The sequence below is a fragment of the Mustelus asterias genome, chromosome 13 (assembly GCF_964213995.1).
Source record: "Mustelus asterias chromosome 13, sMusAst1.hap1.1, whole genome shotgun sequence".
NCBI lineage: Eukaryota > Metazoa > Chordata > Chondrichthyes > Carcharhiniformes > Triakidae > Mustelus > Mustelus asterias.
The window spans coordinates 23,812,040-23,836,125 of NC_135813.1; the positions used below are offsets into that span (position 1 = coordinate 23,812,040).

The 24,086-nt window shown below is 36.9% G+C and overlaps 1 protein-coding gene across 22 annotated transcripts in view; it reads left to right on the top strand.

The window, feature by feature from the left end:
* The window catches only part of strbp (spermatid perinuclear RNA binding protein), a 187,711-nt gene extending 175,072 nt beyond the window's left edge, over positions 1-12,639 (top strand). For 9 of the 22 annotated variants that reach the window (XM_078226525.1, XM_078226535.1, XM_078226527.1 and 6 more), the window contains one exon: positions 1,653-8,023. In XM_078226525.1, the coding sequence (XP_078082651.1) occupies positions 1,653-1,747 (95 nt within the window). In that variant the 3' untranslated portion in view covers positions 1,748-8,023. Of the gene's footprint in view, positions 1-1,652; positions 8,025-12,459 lie in introns of those variants that run through there. The other 13 variants (XM_078226531.1, XM_078226548.1, XM_078226550.1 and 10 more) reach the window with 6 other exon arrangements.
* The last annotated feature ends 11,447 nt before the right edge of the window (positions 12,640-24,086 follow it).

Here is a 24,086-nt window from a genome sequence, read left to right on the forward strand (position 1 = left end):
AGTGAGAAAGCTGGTTGGGAAGGGAGGGGTGAGTGAATAAGTGAGGGGGAGGTGGTTTGGGAAAAAGAGCTATGGGTGAGTGTGTGCTGGTGGTTGGGGCAAGGAATGTGTGATGGGGAGAGAATCTAATGACAATGTGGGTGGTGGGTGAAGAAAGGGTTTCCATGAGTCTTCTGACACTATGGAACATGAGAGCTTGGCTGAAACCTACATGAATATTGTAAAATAACATTTTTCAAAAGTGCTTTACAAACACAGATTTTCATTTTTATATGATGAATTATGTTGATTTATAATAAGCTGACTTTAAAAGTTACATACACAATGCTACTATGTTTTATTGCTGTTTTTGCTGGTGGAGGGCACATTAATTTTCAAGCGTTTATATATATATATATATATTATATTTGTTCATGGAATGTGAGCATCGCTGGCAAGGCCAGCCTTTGTTACCCATCTCTAATTGCCCTTGAGAAGTTGGTGGTGAGTATGGAGCCACATTGGAAAATAGTTTGCAAAAACCGCTATATTCCTTTGCTTCGCTTCGCATGCACCTAGTCCAGCAAGGTCATGTTCTGTTGTTCATGTGGACTTCGTCCCGTATTACATGCACTAACTGCATTGGATGCTGAAATGCTGAGGTCACTATGGTGATTTGCTACAGACACATTGGCAGTAATTGAAGGTAAACAAAGGGAAAGCTAATGTTTTCACCCGCTCGAAGTCTAATAATTCCACCCATTTCAAGTGGCTTAGACATACATGCATTTTTGCTACAGATCATAAAAGGTGCTCTGATTACTTGATTCCTTATCACAAAAAAATTCAGACCTTTTTGTCTTCGGCCGCTCTCATTCCTGAGCTACATACATTCAAAATATAATGTTTTTTCAGTTGTAAGACTTTAGTGGCAAATGTAACGGCAGAATCTGAAAAGTTAGTTTAAGGTGTGCACAACATTCTCATTTAGAATAGCTGCTGCAGATATTTAGGCAAATGCTTTCTATTTTCTGACCATGTCTAAAGAATAAATTCAGAAATATTTGCCCAAATGCAATCCCTCAACGATAGTTGACTGTAATGTTGAAATTATCTTTGCTACAGGTTCTTGTTGCTTTGCAAGGCAGTCTTAAATTTCATGAACACTCATACTGTTAGCTCTTGTGATTTGCAAGGCAGAATTTTGAGCACACATGCCATTTATTGTCCCGAGTTCTATTCGGTTTGTTTTGCTGACTTTTAGATAAAACAATATCTGACGTTAGGATTACTACTGCTCATAACTTTGCCAAATTCAAACATGTTAGTCACATCCCAGAACATAGATCTATCAGCAAGCAGTTGTACACTTCCAAAATGATGCTTGAGATTGTTTCATAATGTATATATTTTTTTGTTTATTCCAAGTGACTAACCACATTGTCTGAAACTCCAGTTGCTGAAAATTTTACATTTCTCTGCTTTATTTAAAATGAGCTTTTTATCAAAGTAGGAAATGTGTGACTTGAATGCCTTTGACAAAGAATGTCCCGTTTGCAATGAAAATTCCACATACAGCTAAAGGAGCAGAGAAATATAAATGCTAATGAACAGCTTCACTGCAGTGATAATTAATGTGCAGTTTTGCTTCTCTGCTTTTTTCCTTACTGTAGGTGGTTTTTTCATTGACAATCCCTATTACCAGCCTCGGGCCATCGCACCCTTTATTATTCACTTGGGTCCTCAGGATTTCGACTCTGACTTCTAGAACCATCAGGTTGTGAGACTTGAAAACTTATTTTTGTTATGTCAGTTCGGCTGTGGGCTAGGGAAAAAAATGGCAGACTGTTTCGAGGCCATATATCTATCCATCCCTTGCACGAATAGCAATCTTTGGCAGTAGCTTACTTTAAATTTAGAATTTAAATGTTTAAGCCAAGATCATGAGGATTATTTATCAATGATTCCAACCATTAGAAATTTGAACTGTATAATGAAGTTGATTCTCTTTCCTATTCTTCCATTTTAACATATACCAATCATATGCTGTTTCATTAGAGTTTGCATTTGAGTCCTGTATTTTGTTTTTGTACTCCAGTAAAAATTGTTGTGAATTTGACTTACTTTGTCAGCTCTGCTGCTAGTCATTTACTTAATGGGTTCAACAATTAGATTTTAAAGTGAAATACCATTAATATGTTGCAAAACCACCAGATTATTAGTTATAAATATTGTGCACTACGAAAGTAACAATCAATCCTTTATTTAAAAAGTAATGAATATTCTCCAGTGTGGATGTATTTGAATGCTAACGACTCAAGTGTTTTCTTTGAATTATTGATACAGGGTTTAAAATACAATTGTAAAATAATTTTCTAAATTTATGGTGGCTGGGCACTGTTTAAGGTAATTGTTTAATACAAGCAAAAATGTGAAAGCTGAACAAAGCCACTGGCTTTGCGTACAGTAAGATACTTAAAATTAGATCAAATATATTTGAAGGAGATGATGAGCACAAATAGAGGAAAACAAATTTTCATCAATAACCAACATTTTCTATAGCATGGCTGATGAATTAATACTTATTCAAATATAAAACGTATGGGATTAATAATGAAAATATGGCCAGTACTTGAAATGTGTCTTCATTAGCATTTTTGTTATTTATAGAATTGTAATTTTATACTATATTTCTTTAAACTGTTGGAACAATGAATGCCATTGGAGATTGGCATTTATCTTATTTATTATAAGGCATCTGAAATCATATGCTATTTATTTAGATTAACATTAAAAACTACCCCAGTTTACGTTTCCGTATCTGCAATTAGTTTCTTATCCAGTTCACTGCCATTTTCATTTTAGAAGTAAAATAACTTTTTGTTATTTTATGTTCAGATTAATTTGATTAAAAAGTACCTGGATCTGCACCTTAAGTGCAGTATATTACAGGACTATGGGTGCAGGAAGGTGGGATTAGAAAGGGCACGTAGGTGTCCTTGGGTTGGCATGGACAAGATGGGCCAAATGGCCTCCTGTGCTGCAACCTTTCCATGGTTCTAATAAATGTGGCAATTGAGAAGTTATATTTTTGTTTAACTTCATCCATCTCAGTGGTTTATTAAACATTGCTTGTGTCTGCAATGTCCAAGTTAAATTACAGACTTTCTCTTTCTGCTGCCAATGAAATTGATGGCAAAACTATATCCAGGCAGGTAACATCAGCAATGGCATCCCATGGGTGAGTGAAAAATTATTACACAGTATTCTTGGAAAATAGATGTTCTCAACAAGTATCATCACCTGAAAGTAAGACATAATTGTCTTTCTACACTGGAAAATTCATTTAGTGACACTGTTGACACTATTTTAAATATTTTTTAAAAACATGTGCCATTATGCTGCTATCAGGTTATCCTCCCTCCACCCCATTGCTTATAAAACCTTATTCTGAATGATTGCCTTTGAGGGTTCTCCAGTTGCTTTCGGGTGCCCACTTTCTGAAAATATTATTTTGCCATTTATTGCTTCTTTTGTGGATTGATAATCTTTTTGAAAATTAATTTTCAATTTGCAGGCTACTTCTCAAAAGCCTTTTTCTACTTGCACAGTGTCACTGTTACTTGTTGCATCTCAATATTTTCTCATAGGGGTTGCCTTAAGAAATTTCAGTTCAATTCTGCTCCTTCTGCCACCAACTGATGCAAGCTTCTGATTCTAAAAAGATTTATGGTCAGAATGACAACGGTATCATCATCTTCGAACATCTGATTTTTGTTCTTGATTAATGAAAAACATTCTTGACAAATGATTTTGTTTTTGTTCAAAATGGTTCTAATTCTAAAACTTCCCAGGTATTCTGCTTTGTATTCCCTTGATAACATTGACATTTGTTGCCCCCTGACAAACATTTCATGATATTCTGAAGTAGCGCCTTCACCAAAAGTTGCAAATTCAAACTATTTGTAAGTAGATCCTGCAAATGAGCCACAGTTTTGCAGTTATGCCAACAATTTGAGTAGAACCTGGGAACACCATACAGAGCAAGCAGCATTCTGCCCTTTTCGCATCAAAACTCTCTTCTAGAAATAGTCGGAAGGTTACTGTATCCCTGGGTTCTGCGGTGGTGTTGACACCAATTGTAACTGCTAATATTATCAAACTTCACCTAATCTTTAGGTGATCTTTGGTGCAACTATCAGCACTCCAAATTAAACACCCTGATCTTGGTGCCAGTTTAATTCCAGTTGATGATCACAAAACATGCAAGGCAGAAGGAGCCGCTTAACCCAGTGGTATTCAAACTTTATTGATTGAAGGACCCTTTTTCAAATGGATTTGTAATCACAAAGACCTCCATCCAAGTTATAATACCCATCCTATGGAAGTGCTGCATCGAAGGAGTGTTTTAATCATGCTTTTAAGAAAACAGATAATCGCTTTGCGTTGCAGTTTGAGGGTTAAAACCCATGATGAAACATACCAGATAAATCTTGAGATAAAGACAAAACGCAGGTCCACTAACATTCCAGGGTATGTCAACTGAAGCGGTTTTTATGTACTGGAAGCTTATGCATGTAGTGTGTCATTAATAGGCAGTCAGTTCACAGATCTCATTTTTACTTTATTTAGATATTTAAGAGGCTCAAGGTAGGTTTATTTTTTAATTCGCAAACATACAAGTTTCCCTCCCTCCTATTCTATGAAAGTAGTCACTTGAACATGTCATTTGCGAAAATACAGACTTACGCAAACCCAGTTCAGTTTCTCAGTGTTATTTAATCATTCAAGGGCTTACATGGTGAAAGATTTAAGTAAGTCAGACTGACAGCTTTTCCACATTAACAAGAATCAAGCCAACAGGAGATTAAAGCAAAAAGAAGATGCTGAAAATATTTAGCGAGCCTGGCAACATTATAATTACACTTGCTCACAGCATGGGTCCAAATTGAATACACCCGAGTATCAAACAGCAGCACTCCCTGCCCATCAGCTTTAAATGCGAGACTCATTGCTGAAACCCTGACAAGTGAGACACCCATCACCTTGAAGAAAGACAAGTATTCAAGAGTTTTGGGCTGCAGTGTACATTTGCAACATATGCAAGGTTGTATTTCTTGCCCTTGCCTCGTTGTCTTGAGAAGGTGTAGTGAGCTTTCTTGAAACACTGCAGTCCTCTTGGTTATCATGCTTCTGGGATGTTATTGTGTTGGGAAATTTTGAGGATTTTTACCCAGTAGCAATGAAACGATGATGCTGTTGTCCAAGCTGGAATAGTGTGCAACTTAAAGAAGAACTTGGAGGTGGTGATGTTCCTATTTTATTGATGAAAATGTTGCATGCTTAGGTTTTCCATTAGATCTGCAGAAATCTTGTTTCCAAGGGAGGAGATTTTGTGGTAAGCAACGTGAAGCTACGTTGAAAGTTGACTGGGAATGAAACTGTCCAAACTTCATTTAGTTCATTGGACTTAATGCTGTAACTGCATTCTTAGTAGACGATCCCACTGACTGCAAAGCATCTAGTTCCTCTGCCCACTCCTACAATAGGGGTTTTGAGATATATGGTCTTTTTTGACTTATCTCAAAGACCAAGGAAGACCCCCATATCTGGTAATATCTATTAGCCAATGATTGCATATTTTTGAAGGATGGTATAGTATTTCCAAAATTATGCCAACTGTTTTGAGAAACTACAAATAAACTAACCTCCAAATTTCTGTGTTGTGGCAAGAGTACAAAATGTAATGGCTCCTATATAATTATTGGTACTTCCAAGGCTCTTTATCATCATAAGGGATTTGTTCATTACGACTGGTGTGAAACACTGTAGTTCAAGTATTTTAGCCCAAGGACATATTGAGAATACTGGTAAGCTAATGCAGATCATTTGGACTAGTCAACTTGTTCTGAGTTACTGTACTGCTGGATGGGTTTCTACTCCTGTTCTGGGTGACTACTATGAATCTCTGTTTGCTTCAAGAGCATTTATTTGCAGTGAGTCTCTTTCCTCACCAGTGTAGCTGAAAAGCTCCGCTGACACCAAATAAAACATGAAATCAGCAATTGAAGTGGGGAGGTTTCATCTATGGCAGGGAAGAGGAGTACATCCGTACTTGTTGAGAACCATTTTTTCCAGAGTATAATTGTAATAATCTTTCACGGTTCTGAAGTTAATATTGGTGTCACATGTTTCATTTATCTCTGTGAAATCAATCATATACTACAAAGTTTATATTTTTATCAATATTTTCTGTTCCAACAATAATCTAACTTGCATGTTAATCTTCACTCCAGTAAAAATAGTTATCATATTTAAATTGCACCATTCTCTCATGTATTATGGTGTAGTGTAATAGTTGTACTGCGCATTTGAGGACCAGAAATGGATTAGAATTGTGGCAACATTATTTTTTCCAGTATACAGGTTAGCATTTCCAAATTGCTCAAAGCAATGCCAATGCATTGGTTGCATGAAATTCCAAATTGTTTTGGATTTTGGATTGTGTGTCCAGAATCCCATTGTGAGCTACTCCACGTTGCTACAGGATGTATTCACAATCTGTGTATAAAACCTGTGAGTAAATAGTGGAACCAATGCATAGGCCAGAACTATTCAGTGGAATGAAGTGAACGGTCTCAAAGTCGAAAATTGCTAGGCTGCTATTGCAAATGTTTAGTGTTTCAGACCTAGTCTGGGCTATCTTTCATACTGTATTTCTCTGTCGTTCTTCTGCTTTAAAATAGTGGAACTCCTCTTTATCATCACTAGCAGAAGCAGGCTTACCAAGTAAATCTTCTGCTGGAGAAAGCAATTTATGTAGCAGTGGAGGTTTCTTGTACGAGGCATTCTATCCTCTATGCCAAAGGAATTGGTTAGCCAATGTGTATATATTGTCTTTTATTTTTATTTTTGGTGTGGGAAGTTGGGGTGACACACATATGCAACAGGATGGAAATTGTTTACAAGTTTATTGATGAACACATGCCCATATTTCTGTATTGGCTGCTTTTCCTTCCAAATTATGCTAGTCATGCAATTTGGAAACCTTTTATTTGCAATGTCCTGTTTATTGCAAAAGGCAAGCACTGAATAAATGTTGGATCTAGATTTCTTAATATGTTAATCGTTGAATTGTTTTTCATTTTTCATGGTTGTTCCAACTTTGTATGTAGATGCATACAAGTTATACTAAAAGAATTGACCTATCACATTTCATGTTTGCAAACGGCTTATTACAGTATTGTTTGAATACCATCAGCCATGTCTTGAATGTGCTTTGAAACTATGCCCAGTCACCTTAAACTACAGTTTATGCAATAATTTGTTAGAATTGAATACTTCTCAGTTGTAAGCTAAAGCACAATTCTAATTCAGCAATACTTCTCTCAGGGTAATTAAGGGATTTGAAATGCTGGTGATCAACTCTGGACGTTTAAAATCCCTACCAAGATGTAAATTGAATTTTCAAATGCACACAATCAGGGCAGTATAATTACCAAACTCTTCCAAAATAATTACCTTGATGTAATCAATTATTTAGCTTTCCATTTGTTTCTGCGTATAATTTACAGAAAGTACTTTTGAAGCCTCAAAGCTCGCCTTTTGAGGTTATCGGTAGGTGTACTCCATCAAATATATAAAAAATATGTAAGTATTTTCAGATAGATAAAAGCTACAGAGGAAAATTAGTCTTCATTGACAATGTATATAATTACAAGTTACTAAGACTAGGAAACTACCTTAAAGTAGAAGCTTATTCATGTGTTATTAAATGTTTAGAGAAGTGTGTATGAAAAGAATAAAGGCAATAACTAGGTTAATCATTATGAACATAAATGAAATGATATATAGTGTATATTTTTTTGTTGTATGCGATTTTTGTCACAAATAACTGTGCAACACAGCCAGTACTTGCATTTTGTACAATAAAATATCACAATTTAAATTTGTGTTGAGTATTTTTGAAAAAACTGATTCTACTTACGGCCACTTCCCTTCTTTGAATACTCTCCCGAATGAACTTTCATGGGTGTTGGAATCTTAGCTATTACACAAGTGAATGGACATTTCATCTAAAAGTTAACACCATTTATATTGCATCATTCTATAAAATGTTATCTTTGTTCAGTATTTCCATAACTTTGTGTTGAGATCCACTAGAGATACTACACAATTTTTTATTGTCTTATCTCAACAAGATTTAATTAAGCATTTCAATGTTTTAAGTGAATTTCAATCGAAGTGGCTAATTGGAAACTACTATCTCTAACTTGTTGGAGCAATAGTGCAAGGCATTAAAGAGTCTTAAAACATATTTATTTTAATCAACTTTTCATATTTTGGCTGTTCTGCATTGGGGAAGTGTCAAGGGGAGATGAGACCTCTCATTGGGTGAAATATTAAAGAGGCCAATTTCAGGCTATTTTCCAAGACTCAGCTAACACTGAAACATTGAAGTGAAGAACCTGGAGCCAGACATTCCAGCCCTTCAGCCCCAAAAAGCAATGACCAAAAACAGGTAAACCCACATTGGGAAAGATATTTAATGAGATGATGAGTGAAAGTGAACTGCATGCATGCAGCACAGACTTCAATACTAATCATGCTTTTGCACAGGTTTTGTTTGACTGGAACTGCATTTTTAATGTTCAGAGAGACAAATATATGCCTCTGAATGTGAATTAAATAAAGTCACATATCTACAAAATATAACCCTTTCATAGGACTGTCATGGTTCTGGACATTTTTAGGGTACCAGAGCTGACAAAGTATGTTTTAAAGTTGGACGAGACCCTAACAGCTTTTCTATTTTGGCATTAGTATGAGGATAAGATGTTTCACTCCCTGTGATTTTACTGACACGCTAGGAACCTTTTATCAAAACAAACTTTATTTAACAATACAGTTTAAATATAATGAATAAATTTGTATAATGTCTACCAAATTAAGTACTTAAACATGACGAGATACAATTTTTAACAGTTAATCCTATCTCCATTAGTACCAATTCAATCAATATTCTTCTTATAAACTTAAACTCCTCTCCAAAATCAGTTAGCAAACCCCCAGACTTTTATGCTTGTACTTGTTAACAATCCTAGGGCATTTGAACATCTCTCGAGAGAGACAGACAGAAAGCTTGTTTTTTTCAGGACCATCCAAAAAACTGACGTTTCAAATCAAAGTGAACTGTGTTTTCCCTGCAAGCTCAGGTCCATCCATTCACATGACTCTGCCTCTGTCAATCAAGCTAATCAAAATCCTCCTCTGAAACCCAGGGGGAAAACAAAAATGCATGAACTCAGGTTAAAACAAATACATACCCAGCTAAAATCAATCATTAGCCTGCATTCTCAGCACGTGAGCTATCTGGTGCAGACAAATTGACACCATGTTAACACAGCTGAATTTTAAACATAACCCTTACAAGAAACATGATAAAAATATGTTTAAAGGTACAGTATCATCACAACATTGTACTGGATACTACAGATCCTTTAATGGATTCTTTGTAGAGAATGATCTTATTAACAGTTGCTTGGTAATAAATAGAACTTGAATGTTGCTGAGAAAAGAAGATGTGTTGCTGAAGCTTTTCATCCAGCACTCATCAGCACAAACACAAGAATGCCAAATGTCAAAAGATCATAATTTGTACCACAAGAGAAAAGGTTCTGATTAGTTGGTAAGTTTGCTTTGGCGGAGATTTGCCATGTAGAAAGCAACAAGGCGTTATAGGCTCCCATGCTTCTAGTTAATTTTTTTAAAAGCATGACATATTCCTTTTGTTTGCAGAGAATGTCACTTCGAGTGAGCATTAAGAAGCCATGCTATGAGCTTAATTTAAAATGGATCAAAGGCCGCCACCTTTAGACCTGAAAAATGGCTGGTCTACTTAAGATCACCTTAGCAAGGACAAAGTACCTCAAATATTTGAACAGATTAAGCACACTACTTCACACTGCTGCTACACAGTGGCAATGCAAGTGGTTTTTTTCCATTAATTAGGATGCTTCTCAGTCAAAAAAGAAATTCCGCCTAACCACACAATTGAGCAATGTTGTGTATGGATTTCGGTGCCAATGTGATGCCAGGTACATGGACTCTATGTCCCAATGATTGGCTGGTGATTCAAAGTGTTCCTTTGACTGTAGTAATAGGGGAGATGGTGATGTACTGGTAATGTCGCTGGATTAGTAATACTTTGGGACATTGGTTCAAATCAATCAATCTGGAATTGAAAGCTGGTCTAACCTTGAAACTACCATGAACCATCTGGTTCACTAATGTCATTTTAGGGGTGGAAATCTGCTGTCCTTTTCCCTGGTCTGGCATACATATGGGTCCAAACCCAGAGCAATGTAGTTGACACTTGACTGCTCTCTGAAATAGCCTAGCAAGCTACTCAATTCAAGGGCAATTAGGAACAAATGCTGGCCTTACCAATGACACCCCACATCTGATGAAAGAATTTTAAAAAGGCAGACATAACACAACCAGCCCAAGCTTGCAAAGACCAAAACATCAACTGTTAGATGTGATTGGGCAGCACTTGCTGAAAATTCCTGTGTGTGGTAATAGCTACACTAACAAACCTATTTAAGATCATCAGTTGGACTTGTAACTTGGCTTGCTTACATAACACATTCATACCCAGGGACCCATCCTGTGGTATAAATTGTGATCATTTGGCATTTTTGTGTTTGTCCTGATGAGTGCATGTCTCCTTTTTCAGCAATACCTTAGTAACTGATATTCCAAATGACATTTTAACCCACTGTATTAAATAGCTATGGAATGCATAGTCAATGTGAAGCCAATTTCTGAGTTTATTTTTAGTTAGCTTGAGTTTTAAAATCACTTTCTACGGGAACTTAAAGTAGTAGTGAAAAATAAATACTTGTAATCTGGGTGCACTTTTAATTATCACTCAAAATCTTTTTATAAAGTATGCATATGGTATACTGTGCATGTGTGTATACACAACTTGAATGGACATTTTTAACTGATTTAGACATTTCTTAACCTTGCTGTTGTGTAGGTTACTTAGCTTGGCTCTGCTGTTTGTTATTTAAATTTTAAAATTATATTGCACCTTTTTAAAAATAGTGTAAAGTTTCTCCTGGTATCAATATGAACCATCATCTAGTAGATTACTGTATAGTGATTTTGTCTTTGTTCATTGTTACTTTGCATACATACTGACATGAATGTGTTGCAGCAGCAATCCCTGTCCCTTGGTTTGACCATGTTTTCTCTGACTCTTGCATTTGGTTTTGTTGAAAAGCTTATATTCTTGATGCAGAATGCATTTCAGGCAGGAGATGACCCAGCCTGCCCATTTAATAATCCCCAATCTTCCCTGTAAGATATTTCCTTGTCATTTATAACAACACTGAATATTTAAAAATACCAAAAATGTTGTTTTTGAACTCTTGGGTCCATTCATTCGTTTGAAGAGACAAGAGGACAGCACTGGTTTGAGTTTTAAAATGATTTTCTTTTATTGAAAAAAAACTTTGTCAAGAATTGACATGACAGAAGCAAAAAAGCAAACTTGCAGACTGGCTTCTCGGCCAGGCTCGCTACAAAAAAAACGTACTGAAATGAGCGGAATCTAAGAACTGAACACACACCCTCTAAAATTAAAATATATTTCAACCCTTATCTTGTTATTGGAAGTGTTTTTCGCATGTTGTCTCAATCTAGAAAATCAATCCTCACTGTTGTTATGGGAAACTTGTTTGCCTGCATTGTTTACCCCTCAGGAATGCAGTCAATTTTTAGCTAACCCATCATGACTTCTGAGTCTACATGTAGTCAAGTTAGCTACAATTGTTTAGCTTAGCAGAGTTAGTTAACCGCTACAGTCTAGCGTTTAAATGTAGTTGTGCATAGGCAGAAATATCTTAAAATGAAGTCTGCATGGACTGAAGAAAACAGGGCTCTGCAAACACAGGATCCCTCAGAACCAATTAAAATTCCTTTCAACCTGTTGTGTCAGTTTCTTTAATAAACTGATGAGCCTTTTGCTAAAGTAACTTACTGGAAGCTTTGTTGGTCTTCTGAAGGTGTGGGTGTCCTGGTTATACAATTGCTTTTCATAGCTCAATCCTGATTACTATTGTTAATCTTCTAGCCCTCCGAACTGTCCAATATCTTATCATTTTTGAAATAAAGGACCACAATTAGATATGGTATTTCAGCCCAATACTTTCCTTGCTTTCTTCAAAACTTGAATGCAGGGTTCAGTGATCTTTGCACAAGTGTTCTAAGATCTCTCCTCTTACACCACCACTATAATCCTACTGAATCCATAGAATCCCTAAGGAGTCCATTCAGCCCATCGAGTCTACATCAACTCAACATTTTACCCAGGACCACCAATGAGTACAATATGTACTCATTGAACCTTTTCTTTTATAAGTGCTATTCATAAAGCATTAAGTTGAATATGCTGTGTTTTTCTTCCCACAGACAAAATTCTTCTAATGTGTTCATATTTTTCGCCTGCTAGTGTTCCAGTTTTGGTATCATCTGCAAATCTTCCACAAGTATAAGTTGGCTGCAAGGTCTGAGTCATATATAATGTTAAACAGCAGTGAATACAATGTCGATCCCTTTAATACACCACTAATAAACAACTTCTTTTCACTTATTCGTATTTGTTTTCTTTCAGTTAATCAATTTAGTACATTCCCATTAATCGCAAAGTCCTGAAACTTGTGCAGTGTTTCCTATATAACAGGATAGTTCCAAAAGTTACCTAACTAATGACAAACATTTCACCTTTAGCCACAAGATTCCATGTCCTCCCATTCTGTAAACCATATTGACTGTCTCCAATTGATCTGTGCCAAGATAATCCTACTGCAACTGCTATACCCAAGCTGAGTAAGATAGCAACCTGAAAACAACAGGCTGAGTTCACCAAGCCTAAGTCCTCAGCATATTGCTCTACAGTGGTGAGATGTGGACAATGTATACTAGGCAGAAGAAAAGGCTGAAAAGTTTCTACCTTTTGTTGTCTCAAATGTATTCTTGGCATCACTTGGCAAGACAGGGTCGCTAACTTGCAGGTCCTGAGGCGTGCTAATTCCATCAGCATACACTCATTGCTAAGCCAACAACATCCGTGCTGGCTCAGCCATGTTTATCAGATAGATGATAGTTGTATACCCAAAGACTTCTGTTCTTTGAATTGGCTACTGGGTCACAACCTATATGTCCATATCTCCACCACAAGGACACCAGCAAACTAGGTATGAAGATGGCAGATACTGGCACTGATGGCTGTGAGCTCTGGAAGGACATTGGAAGAGGCAACCAAAAATGAAAAGTTTAGCCACCCAAGAAGAGGGTCTAGACAGAATGGAGGACAGTGAATTGTGCACCTTCTCAGCCTCTGCAGCAAGTGAAGTGGGGACTGCCATTCCAGAGTGGATTTCCTGAGTCACACCTGATAATGCTTAACACAAGAGTTGACCATCGCGGTGCAAACAATTATGAAAGGGAAAGCTGCCATGTCCTGAATCAGCGAATCTTGGAAAACATCTTCAGTATCCCTAGAATTTCTTGAACCAAATCATTTTAAAAGAAACTTGGATAAACCTTGTCAGGCCCTAATGGTTTATTTATTGTCATGCAACCTTCCTAATACTTGCTCTTTTGCAATTACAAAAATGCCAAGGCTGTGATATTTCTGAACTCCCAATCCTCATGAAAAATAGCAACTGCTTGCATTTATGTAGTGCTTTGATCATGGTAAAATCTCTCAAGGTGTTTCACAGGCATTTGTCAAACAAAATTTTTAACACCCAGCCACATAAAACATTCGGGCAACTGACCAGAAGCTTAACAAAAAAATTAGACTTTAAGGAACATCTTAAAGGAAAAGAGATGAAGAGGTTATGGGAGGGAATTCCATTGTTCACTACTACAACTTTATATGGCACAAATAAAACCCCCAAAGTGCTTCACAAACTCATTATAAAACAAAGTGTGACACTGAGCTGCATCAGGCGATATAAGGTCAGATTTTCAAAGAGGTAAATTTTAAGGGGTGTCTTGAAGGAGAAAGGCTAGGTAGAGAGGCTGAGAGATGTCAGGGGAGGGGGGAATGTTGGTATTCCAGAACTTGAGGCTTTATAGGCAACTGAAAGCACAGCCACCAATGGTGGAGCAATTAAAATTGGGGGTACACAAGAATTCAGAATTAGAGTAGCTCCGATATCTCAGTGGCTGTGGGGCTGGAACAGATTGCAGCGATAGGGGCAGGGCCATGGAAGGATTTGAAAACAAAAATAAGAATTTTAAAATCAAGTTGTTGCTTGACTAGGAGACAATGTAGATCAGCAAGCACAACACTGATGGGGGAACTGAACTTAGAGAGTAGAATGTGGCAATGCAATCCAGAACAAGTTACTTTGTGAGTCAAGGAACGGCTGTTTATCTCATTTGAAAATATATTATTTAAATTGAGGACCTAATCTATAAATACTAATGGTTTAGCCAGGAACACATTGGTTAATGTAATAAAGGCAAAATGCTGGAATCTGAAACAAAAACAGAAAATGCTGGAAAACCTCAGCAGGCCTGACAGCATCTGTGGAGAGAGAATAGAGCCAACGTTTTGAGTCTGGATTCGAAACATTAGCTGTATTCTCTCTCCACAGATGCTGTCAGACTTACTGAGATTTTCAGCATTTTCAGCTTTTGTTAAATATAATATATGTTTTGTAGATTCAGTTTAATCTGTTCAATTAAAAGTGGTGTTTTTCATTTAATGGATGCCATTGTGTGCCTGCTATTGGAGGGTAGGTGGTGTCCTGATAATGTCATCGTCCTCGTAATCTAGAAGCCCAGGCTAATACACTGGGCCATGGGTTCAAATTCCACCACAAAACCTGGTGGGATTCAAATTCAATTAAACCTGGAATATAAAGCTTGTCTCAGTATTGGTAACCATGACAACTATCAAAAATCCATCTGAATCACTAATGCCCTTTTACGGAAGGAAATCTGCCATCCTTACCATCTGGCCGAAGTGTGTTTCCAGACACTCAGGAATCCCTCTGAAATGGCCTAACAAGTCACTCAGTTCAGGGGCAATTAGGAAGGGGCAACAAACGCTGGCCTAGCCAGCAACACCCACCTCCCATGAAAGAATTTTTAAAAAGCAACTGACTTGAGATGTAATTTGACCTGCACTCTGTTACTTTTAAACAAAGTATAGATACTTAAAGCACTGTTTTGTGGATTACTTTATAACAAAAGTAATAATTGTTTTCAAGTTTGTTAAAGTTTTCTAGAACTGCTTGGTAATTACTGATGATACTGTGTAAGGAATCCAATAGAAGCCCTACAATACTGATGGTGATTTGAATACTGAGTATTGCCTTGTTCTGGTTTAATTTTCAGTGAGTGAAAAGCTGCCTTTCTGCAGTGTTTCAGACCATACTGTATTTCTTATTGTATTGCTTTTTGATAATAAATGTTTTCTTGCTAAGTTTCTTCTTTTTCTTTATACTGTTGCATTCAAATATACTAACAAAGCAGTATCAATTGGCATTTGGCAATTAGAGTCCTCCTGTATCCCTACAACTACTGCATTTTTACAAAGGAATCTTTCCCAAGTTTATTCTTTCTATTTACTGACGCTGACAAGTGGATATTTTTTCTCCTATTTACTTTATCAAAGACCCTAATAACTTTCAACATCTCGGTCAGATCTCCTCTTGGCCCTCTGCTGTAATGAAATGAACCCCAGCAGTAACATTGTCCCAAGTCAGATATTCAAAAGTATTAAATTATTGGTTCAACCCATACAGGTTGAACTTCAATTCTGAAATTATTATAATTTTTGTAGCCGTTTGCAAAGCCCCTGCTTCGTGCTGATCAAGTGCTAATTATTTTCCCTCAATTTGATCAAAAAGAATAATGTGAAGTAAGTACTTGTAATTGGTGTAAATTTGCAATAGTTACAAATTAAAATGACAGCAAGAGTGTGGACAAGTAGAATATAATATGTTCCACTCTATGATGTGAGTTGATTATTTTTACCTTGACTCTTGAAAATTTGTTTATTAAAGAAGTAACTAAGGAACTAACAAATATCTTGCCACTTGTAACTAACAACCTGAGAATGATAGATATAATATATATAGTCAAAAAACAAATTGCTGTTTGTTAAATGTGTGACCAAAGTGAACAATAATAATTGAGGAAAGGAAACAAACTGCCGTTGGAGCCCTCCGATTAACCTGTCTGAACTTTCAATTGCAGGCAACACCACAAATATTACAAAATTAAAGTAAGTAAGATTCCATTAAACTTAAATTGAGAATTAGTCCAAAGTTTCCTGTGAGCACATCAATGCTGCTTTTTCAAAAGAATCATATTGCTTATTTCAGAACCTCAGAAGGAGAGCCATGATTCATCTTAAATTGCTTGTGGCATCTATGACTGAAGACTTGCATTCAGGTGTTAAGTGATTCATGAGTTTTAAGTTCTACATAGCTGACAAGCATTTTGATAATTTATTTAAGAATACCATAAAAGTAGCAGCATTTGGGAAAGTTAATTGCAACAAATTTCATCTTCGGCAACGTGCAAGTTTTAATTTATAAAGAACATGAAGTAGGAGCAGGAGCAGGCAGTTCAGCCCCTCGAGCCTACTCCGCCATTCAATATGACCATGGCTGATCTTGTCTCAGCCTCAACTCCATTTTCCTTTTTGTTCTCCATAGACCTTCAACCCATTACTAATTAAAAATCTGTCTATCCCTTCAGATTTACTCAATGTCCCGGCATCCACCCACTCTAGGGTAGTGAATTCCACAGATTCACCATCTTTGGGAAACCTAATTTCTCCTCATCTCTGGTTTAAATCTGCTACCATTTATCCTAAAACTATGACCTCACGCCCAAGAGAAAACATCCTCTCTATATCTACCCTGTCAATCCCTTTTAAAATCTTACCTATCTCAATTGGATCTCCCCTCATTCTTCTAAACTCAAGAGTATAGGCATAAACTGTTTAATCCCTTAAACCCTTCATCTCTGGAATCAATCTAGTGAACCTCCTCTGAACTGCCTCCAATGCAACTACACCCCTCAAGTAAGGGGACCAAAACTGTGCACAGTAGTCCAGGTTCGGCCTCACTTACAGTTGCAGCACATCAAGTTGCCGTTACAGTAACAGTCACTTACAGTTGCAGCAACACTTACCTACTTTTACACTCTTTTCCTTAAGCAATAATGCTAAAATTCCATTTGCCTTCCTTATTACCTGCTGTACCTGAATACTAGTTTTCTGTAATTCCCTCAGATCCCTCCACACTGAAGCACTCTGAATTAAAAACAAGAAATTCAGCATCATCAACAAGCAGGTTATTAAATGAAGTAACGATCCATGTTAAAAGATTTGTAGACCACAAGGTTTCAAAGTTTGCATTTTAGTCCACTGAATTTCCTGATCTAAGTTGGCCTTTCTGCCAGGTCCCGTGTCTCTTGTTACTCTCACTACTGAGCCCTGCGTGTCTGGATATTGGATGAGAATAATTGGCTAGATCCTCATATTCTACACAGTGTAATAGCCTGTCGATAGGAACAACCAAAAATTATCTTCCAGTCTCACAAGGTGAGCTAAACCCCCATGAGGGGTTGAATTATATATGTTTATAGTTTTTAAAAATTGAAAAGGTATTGCCATTAATTTATTCTGTCCATTTTTGTCTGAACACTTGAGAATGATTTCTCTGCTTTCCACACCTCTGGGAAACATTTTTCCAGTGTTAGATTTGTATTTAATTTTTGTTACATGTCCCACTTCCCATATTTATGGTCATACAAACATTAGTGGCTGCCGACTGAGTTCTGAATTGTCAGTAAAAGCCTTTTAAGGTTGTCTTCAGAGTGTGCTTAGTTTAGCTTTTGCCTTGTGCTTTGTTCTGATCATTTACTGAAGTTACTGGGCTGTGGTTGTGATTTTTTTTTCATTACTCATTAAAAGGAAGGATGTCTGTACTCTAGCAGCAAAAACTATTCTTTGGTCATGCAGTATTCCCAAAATAAGAGTGGAACTCCTTCTACTTTGTCTTCAGTCCCAATTACTGAAGATAATTGGTGTTTTTTTTTCAGCATTATTTTGGCCAATGGCAGATGCTCTGTTGTATCAATAAGAATGGCTGATATTGTAAATATAAAACTTAAGGCTTCGGAGAGATTGCCAATTTGCTTCTTGTGCTGTGGATTTTTGCCTTCTATGAACTGATTTCACCCTGTTCTAAGTCATTTTATATAGGGCCCCTATATCCAAGTGAAAAAGAAGACTCCCATCTCTAGTAGTTGCAAAGGTAGATGAAATGATAGTATGTGAATCCACTGTGTCATCCAGTTCCATTTCTCTTCTGAATAAAAGGGGAAAGCAAACTGAGTGTCTACAATTAGCAAGAGGAGAAATGTAAAAGGTGTAATGCCAGATTTAAATACTCAAGAGCCAGAGTGGAAACAACATAACATTTGAGAATTAAGCCTGTCTTTTTCCACAAAAAGAACTCAAAGTAACCCTTGGTCCATTTCCCCAACCTTTCAACAACTTCTTCCTGGCTGTTGGTCGCAACAATTACCTGCAATAATTAGCTACCTTTCCATAACCTTCTGACGATATTCACTGCTTATGTTCTTCTTAATAGGCGTTCGGCTCATTACTTATAACTATCTTATGTTCTCTATTTAAGAGGTTTTCTATTGCTAGTCAGATGCCCAGCATGAGCTATGTCAGTAATTAAGAAAACATTCCTTCCAATTACATTTATATGAATTGAATTGTTAGGAGTTTGATCGGGATAATGGGGAGAAGAATTTTGTTGATCAGTTTAATGCTTTTTGAGTGATTCGTGTTGAATTTGAGTGTCATTGTGGAAGTCTTTCTGCAGCCTTAAATGTTCTCCATTCAGCAGAGGTCAAAATTTTCCTGTAATAAGTTTTTAAAAATAACAATCTGGGCTAAACTGATTTAATGCAACATTTTCCCCACCAGCCTAAATAGTTTGGATCTCTAAATCTCTCCAAGTGAAGCACCAAACAACTTTCTGTTCCTCATTATTCTGGGCGAAGTCTTGCTTAAAGCAAATTTGAAAATATAAGGCATATAGGTGTCTGGATTAAATTAATGACAATCTCAACATTTCCTCTAATTTTATAAGGTAAAATCTGTTGTGGTTTGGAATCTGGACTAAAAGATTTAGTTAGTCTAAAATTTAGGATGACCATTCTAGATTGAATTGTTTCACTGATCTATGAATTTGGTCCTCTGTGCTGAATAAGGAAATAAGCATTTATAAAGTGCTGCACAGCTTCAGGACATTCCAAATAGTTTCACAGCCAATTAATTCCTTTATGAAAGTGTTGTCACTTGCTGCCAATTTGACCAAAATAAGGATCAACAGACAGTACTGAGATAAATGTGTTTTTAATGGTGTTAGTGGAGGTGTGAACGTTAGCTCAGAAGTTCCTGTGCTCTTCAAATGATGCTATGGTCATTTATGTCCACTTGAGGGGTTAGACATAACCTGTGACTAAAGTACTGTCGACTTGGTTGTTGAATTGTGCACCTAATTAGCTTCTTACATTCTCCTGATCTGCTATTTTAAATGCCACCTTTGATGAAAGATGATCTGCTGTTAAAATTCTGAAAAAACTGGATAGAAAAGCAGGCAAATGACCGAATTCAGAATACTTTTCAATGTTTTGTGTTTCAGACAATGCAATATAATACATTTCCTGTTTTAGTCTTTTTCTTCTTCTCTGATTTTTAATGTGCTTTCTTCTGAGTCACATTTCAGTGATGGCCATTTCATTAATTGAACTGAACTGAATGGGCGGCACAGTGGTTAGCATTGCTGCCTCACAGCGCCAGGAACCCGGGTTCAATACCGGCCTCGGTCACTGTGTGGAGTTTGCACGTTCTCCCTGTGTCTGCATGGGTTTCCTCCGGGTGCTCCAGTTTCCTCCCATACTCCAAAGATGTGCAGGTTAGGTGGATTGGCCTTGCTAAATTGCCCCTTAGTATCAGGGAGATTAGTAGGGTAAATATGTGGGGTTACGGGGATAGGGCCTGGGTAGGATTGTCGATTCAGGCTCGATTGGCCGAATGGCCTCCTTCTGCACTGTAGGGATTCTATGAATTCTCAATTAATACACATTTAAATATAGTATTTTGAAAGTTAGCAATAATGGACTTTGTCTTTTTCAAATATTAAAAATAAATAATTTCATAATGTAGGTGGAAACTGAAGGTGATATGTAAAGAAGACATTTACTCTTTAAAATAAAATTTCTCCTGCTCTCTGTTCTGATTCTCTTGCATGTAATCTTGTCCATTGGCCTTTCATTGTTGCTCCCTCAACTATTGGCAACAATCCTTTATTCTACTGTGTTCGAACCTTTCATAATTTTAACCACTCTTTCTACAATATAGCCTGCAATCTGTGATGTTCTAATGAAAGAATACAACATTTTTCATGTCTTTCTTCAACTTTGTATTTCCTCAGACCAAGTACCATCCCAGTAACTGTACACTATACTTTCTCTAAACCTCTTTTTTTGTGGTGTGGTACACAGTCTCATTAATATTTTATATTGATTCACCATTACATCTCTGCTTTTATATTTTATATCTTTTGAAATAAAATCTACGTTCTATTATTTATTCAGAGTGTTATCTCCTGGGGCGTTGCCTCTGTACATGTAAACCAAATCCTTCTCTCTCACAACGCAGAACCTCCTTCCTTTTTATAGTTAAATGACTGCTGTTATTTTTATATTTAAACGCATCTCCTCGCCCTGTGGATAATTAAAATTCTAGAACAATAATTTGATACCAGCTACTCATTCCTACCCTTCTCCATAATCTGACTATAGATTGCTTTTTCTTTATCCTGTTCAGAATTTGAAGGTCTATTGGAACGTAATCCAGTTTGGGTGGTGGTAAGAAATAGTAGCAAAGAAAATAAGTTACTGGCGGGAGTAGTTTATAGGCATCCTAACAGTAGCTTCACTTAATGGGGGCTTAAAAGAAAGGTGCTGCAATAATCATGGGTGATTTTCATCATCATAATGATTGGAAAAGTCAAATTGACAACAGCAGCCTCAAGGAAGTTCATAGCATGTATTGAGAACAGTTTCTCAGAATACTTTGTGGAACCAACCAGAAAACAGATTATTTTAGACGTTGTAATGAGATTGGATTAATTAATGATCTCAAAGTAAATGATACCAGGGAATAATAAAGCATTCAATAAGGTACCATGTAAAAGGTTACTACATGGTGTTGGGGAAATATATTAGCGTGAATGGAGGATTCGCTAATGAACAGGATATGGAAAGTCAGAATAAATGGGTGATTTTCAGGTTGGCAAACTAACAAGTGGGCTGCTACAGGAAGCAGTGGGGGAAGGTAATGGGCTAGACTATTAATCCAGAAACTCAGCTAAGCTAATGTTCTGGGGACCCGGGTTCAAATCCTGCCATGGCAGGTGGAAGAATTTGAATTCAATAAAAAATAACTGGAATTAAGAATCGACTGATGACCATGAAACCATTGTCGATTGTTGGAAAAACCCATCTGGTTCACTAATGTCCTTAAGGGAAAGAAATCCGCCATCCTTTCCTGGTCCGGCCTGACTCCAGAGCCACAGCAAAGTGATTTGCTCTCGGGCAACAAATGAAATTTTTAAAAAAGTGCTGGGGTTGCAACAATTCAAATTAACGATTTCGATAAAGGCATAGAGTGTATTGTTGCATATTTGCTGATGATACAGAGGTGGGAAAGCAAGTTGTTAGGAGAATACAGAGGCTGCAGAGGAATGTGGCTAGGTTAAATAAGAAGGCAAACTTTTGGCAGGTGGAATATAATATGGGAAAATGTACGGTTACTACAGAACTTTGGTGAGAAGGATAGAAAAGCAGAATATAGTTTGAATGGAAGCAGATCATACGGAATGTTAAGCTATTGTGGGATCTGGGTGTCTTCATATATGAATCATAAAATTAGCATGCAGGTACAGCAAGTAATTAGGAAGGCAAATGGAATGTTGGCCTTTACTGTGAGGGGATAGAATATAAAAATAGGGAAACCTTGCTACAGCTGCACAGCGCGTTGGTAAAACAACACCAAGAGGACTGCGCCAAGCTTTGGTTTCCTTATTTAAGAGAGATATACTTGCATTGGAAGCAGTTCAGAGAGGTTTCACTCTGTTGATTCCTGTGATGAAGAGGTTGTCTTATAAGGAAAAGTTGAATATGTTGGACCTAATTGCAATGAAGTTTAGAAGAATGAGAGATGATCTTATTGAAACCCAATACGATACTGAGGGGGCTTGACAGAGCAAATGCTGAGAGGATATTTCCCCTTGTGGGGGAATCTAGAATGAGGAGGCACACTTTCAGAATAAGGGATCTCCCATTAAAACAGATGAGAAATTTCTTCTCAGAGGGTTGTGAATCTTTAGAATTCTCTACCGCAGAGAGCAGTGGAGGTGAGGTCATGAATATATCCAAGGACTGAGACAGATTTTTGATCTACAACGAAATCAATTGATGGTTATGTGCAGCAGGCACGAAACTGGAAGTGAGGCCACAATCAGACCACCTATGATCTTATTAAACATTGGTGTAACCTCGAGGCCAAATGGCCCACTCCTCCTGTTTCTTATGTTCTTATATAAAGGACCAATTTTAATCTTTGAGGTCTAACCATATTAACTACGTGCTCTCTATAAGTCTAACTTCACAAATCCCTTATTTTGCCAGTACTTTCATTGTGCCTCCTTTCTTATCTTTCCTCTCCCTCTTGGGTATCTTCTACCCTGACCTATTTATTCTCCATTTCTTTATTGTTATTAAGTCCAGCTTTTTCTGTAAAATAATTGCTACGTGTACTCCCAGTTTATTTCCCACGCTCCTCGTTGCAATATATGCATTTAAGCTTATTTTGTTCTTTAAGGCTCTTCCATTTCCCCTGATCATTTTTGTCTAAGTTTCATTCACTTCTAGTCTTTTCCCTGTTTATAATTGATCCATTTGATTTCAATTATTTACCACATATCTCTCTCGTGATATTTTATCCATGTGCCTTTTCTCCCTTAGCAGTTGAACTTGGTTGTTTTTATTTTCTCAACCATCTATTTTCCCATGCATCCTTAAATTTATATCTTGATGAAGTAAAAACTTAAATTTGAGGTAAAGCAAACTTCTATTTTATAAATTAGCAAAATCTATTTTCAATAATACTTAGTAGAAGTGGTAACTTTCTGTTTTCATATAAATATCATTATTGCCATTTTATTTCACCACACCATGTGTTGTAAAAAATATATACAAACCCAAACTCCTTTTTAGCTTCTGCAGTAAGTTATTTGTATTCGATCTTGTGGAAGTCGTATTACTTTCAGCTTAATTATTGCAAGATGTGCACATCGTTAATGTAGCTCTAGCTGATATTAACATAACTGGCATCATCGCTTTTGTTGAAATTCTATAATGTCATGGCTCTGAGGATTGGGTTCCTGCCAAGACTTCAGACGTACATTTTCCAACACTCCTTTCTCGCGTGGTCACTATTTACAAATTTCTTCAACTATGAGGTTTTCCAGTACAAACTTGAAGAGCTTATTTGTTCAGAGTAACATTGCCAAATCGTTAGGGGAGATAAAGAAATGAAGAAAGGAGTGTGGGCAGAATTGTAAAGTTTATGGGTACAGCAACTTCTTAATGGTGCGCTATACATATACCGAAGCTCTAACTATAGTGTAGGGGTTATATCAGTCTGCAACTGAGCCGTCTCTTGAGCTTCAAGTTTCCAGTTTCAATTTAGCTTTAAATCTCCCCACAGGAAAAAATGGAGGGTTGGCAGATGAAGCTCTCTCACAAGTGGGAAAAGAAATGAGCATTATTGTGTGCTCCCACCAACTAACTATGGAAGAAAGGACTTGAATTCATTCATATAGTGCTTCCCACATCAAGACATCCCAAAATACTTTATGGGCAATGATTTGTGTTTTTAACGAGTGCAGCCACTGCTATGTAAGCAGGTGTAGCAG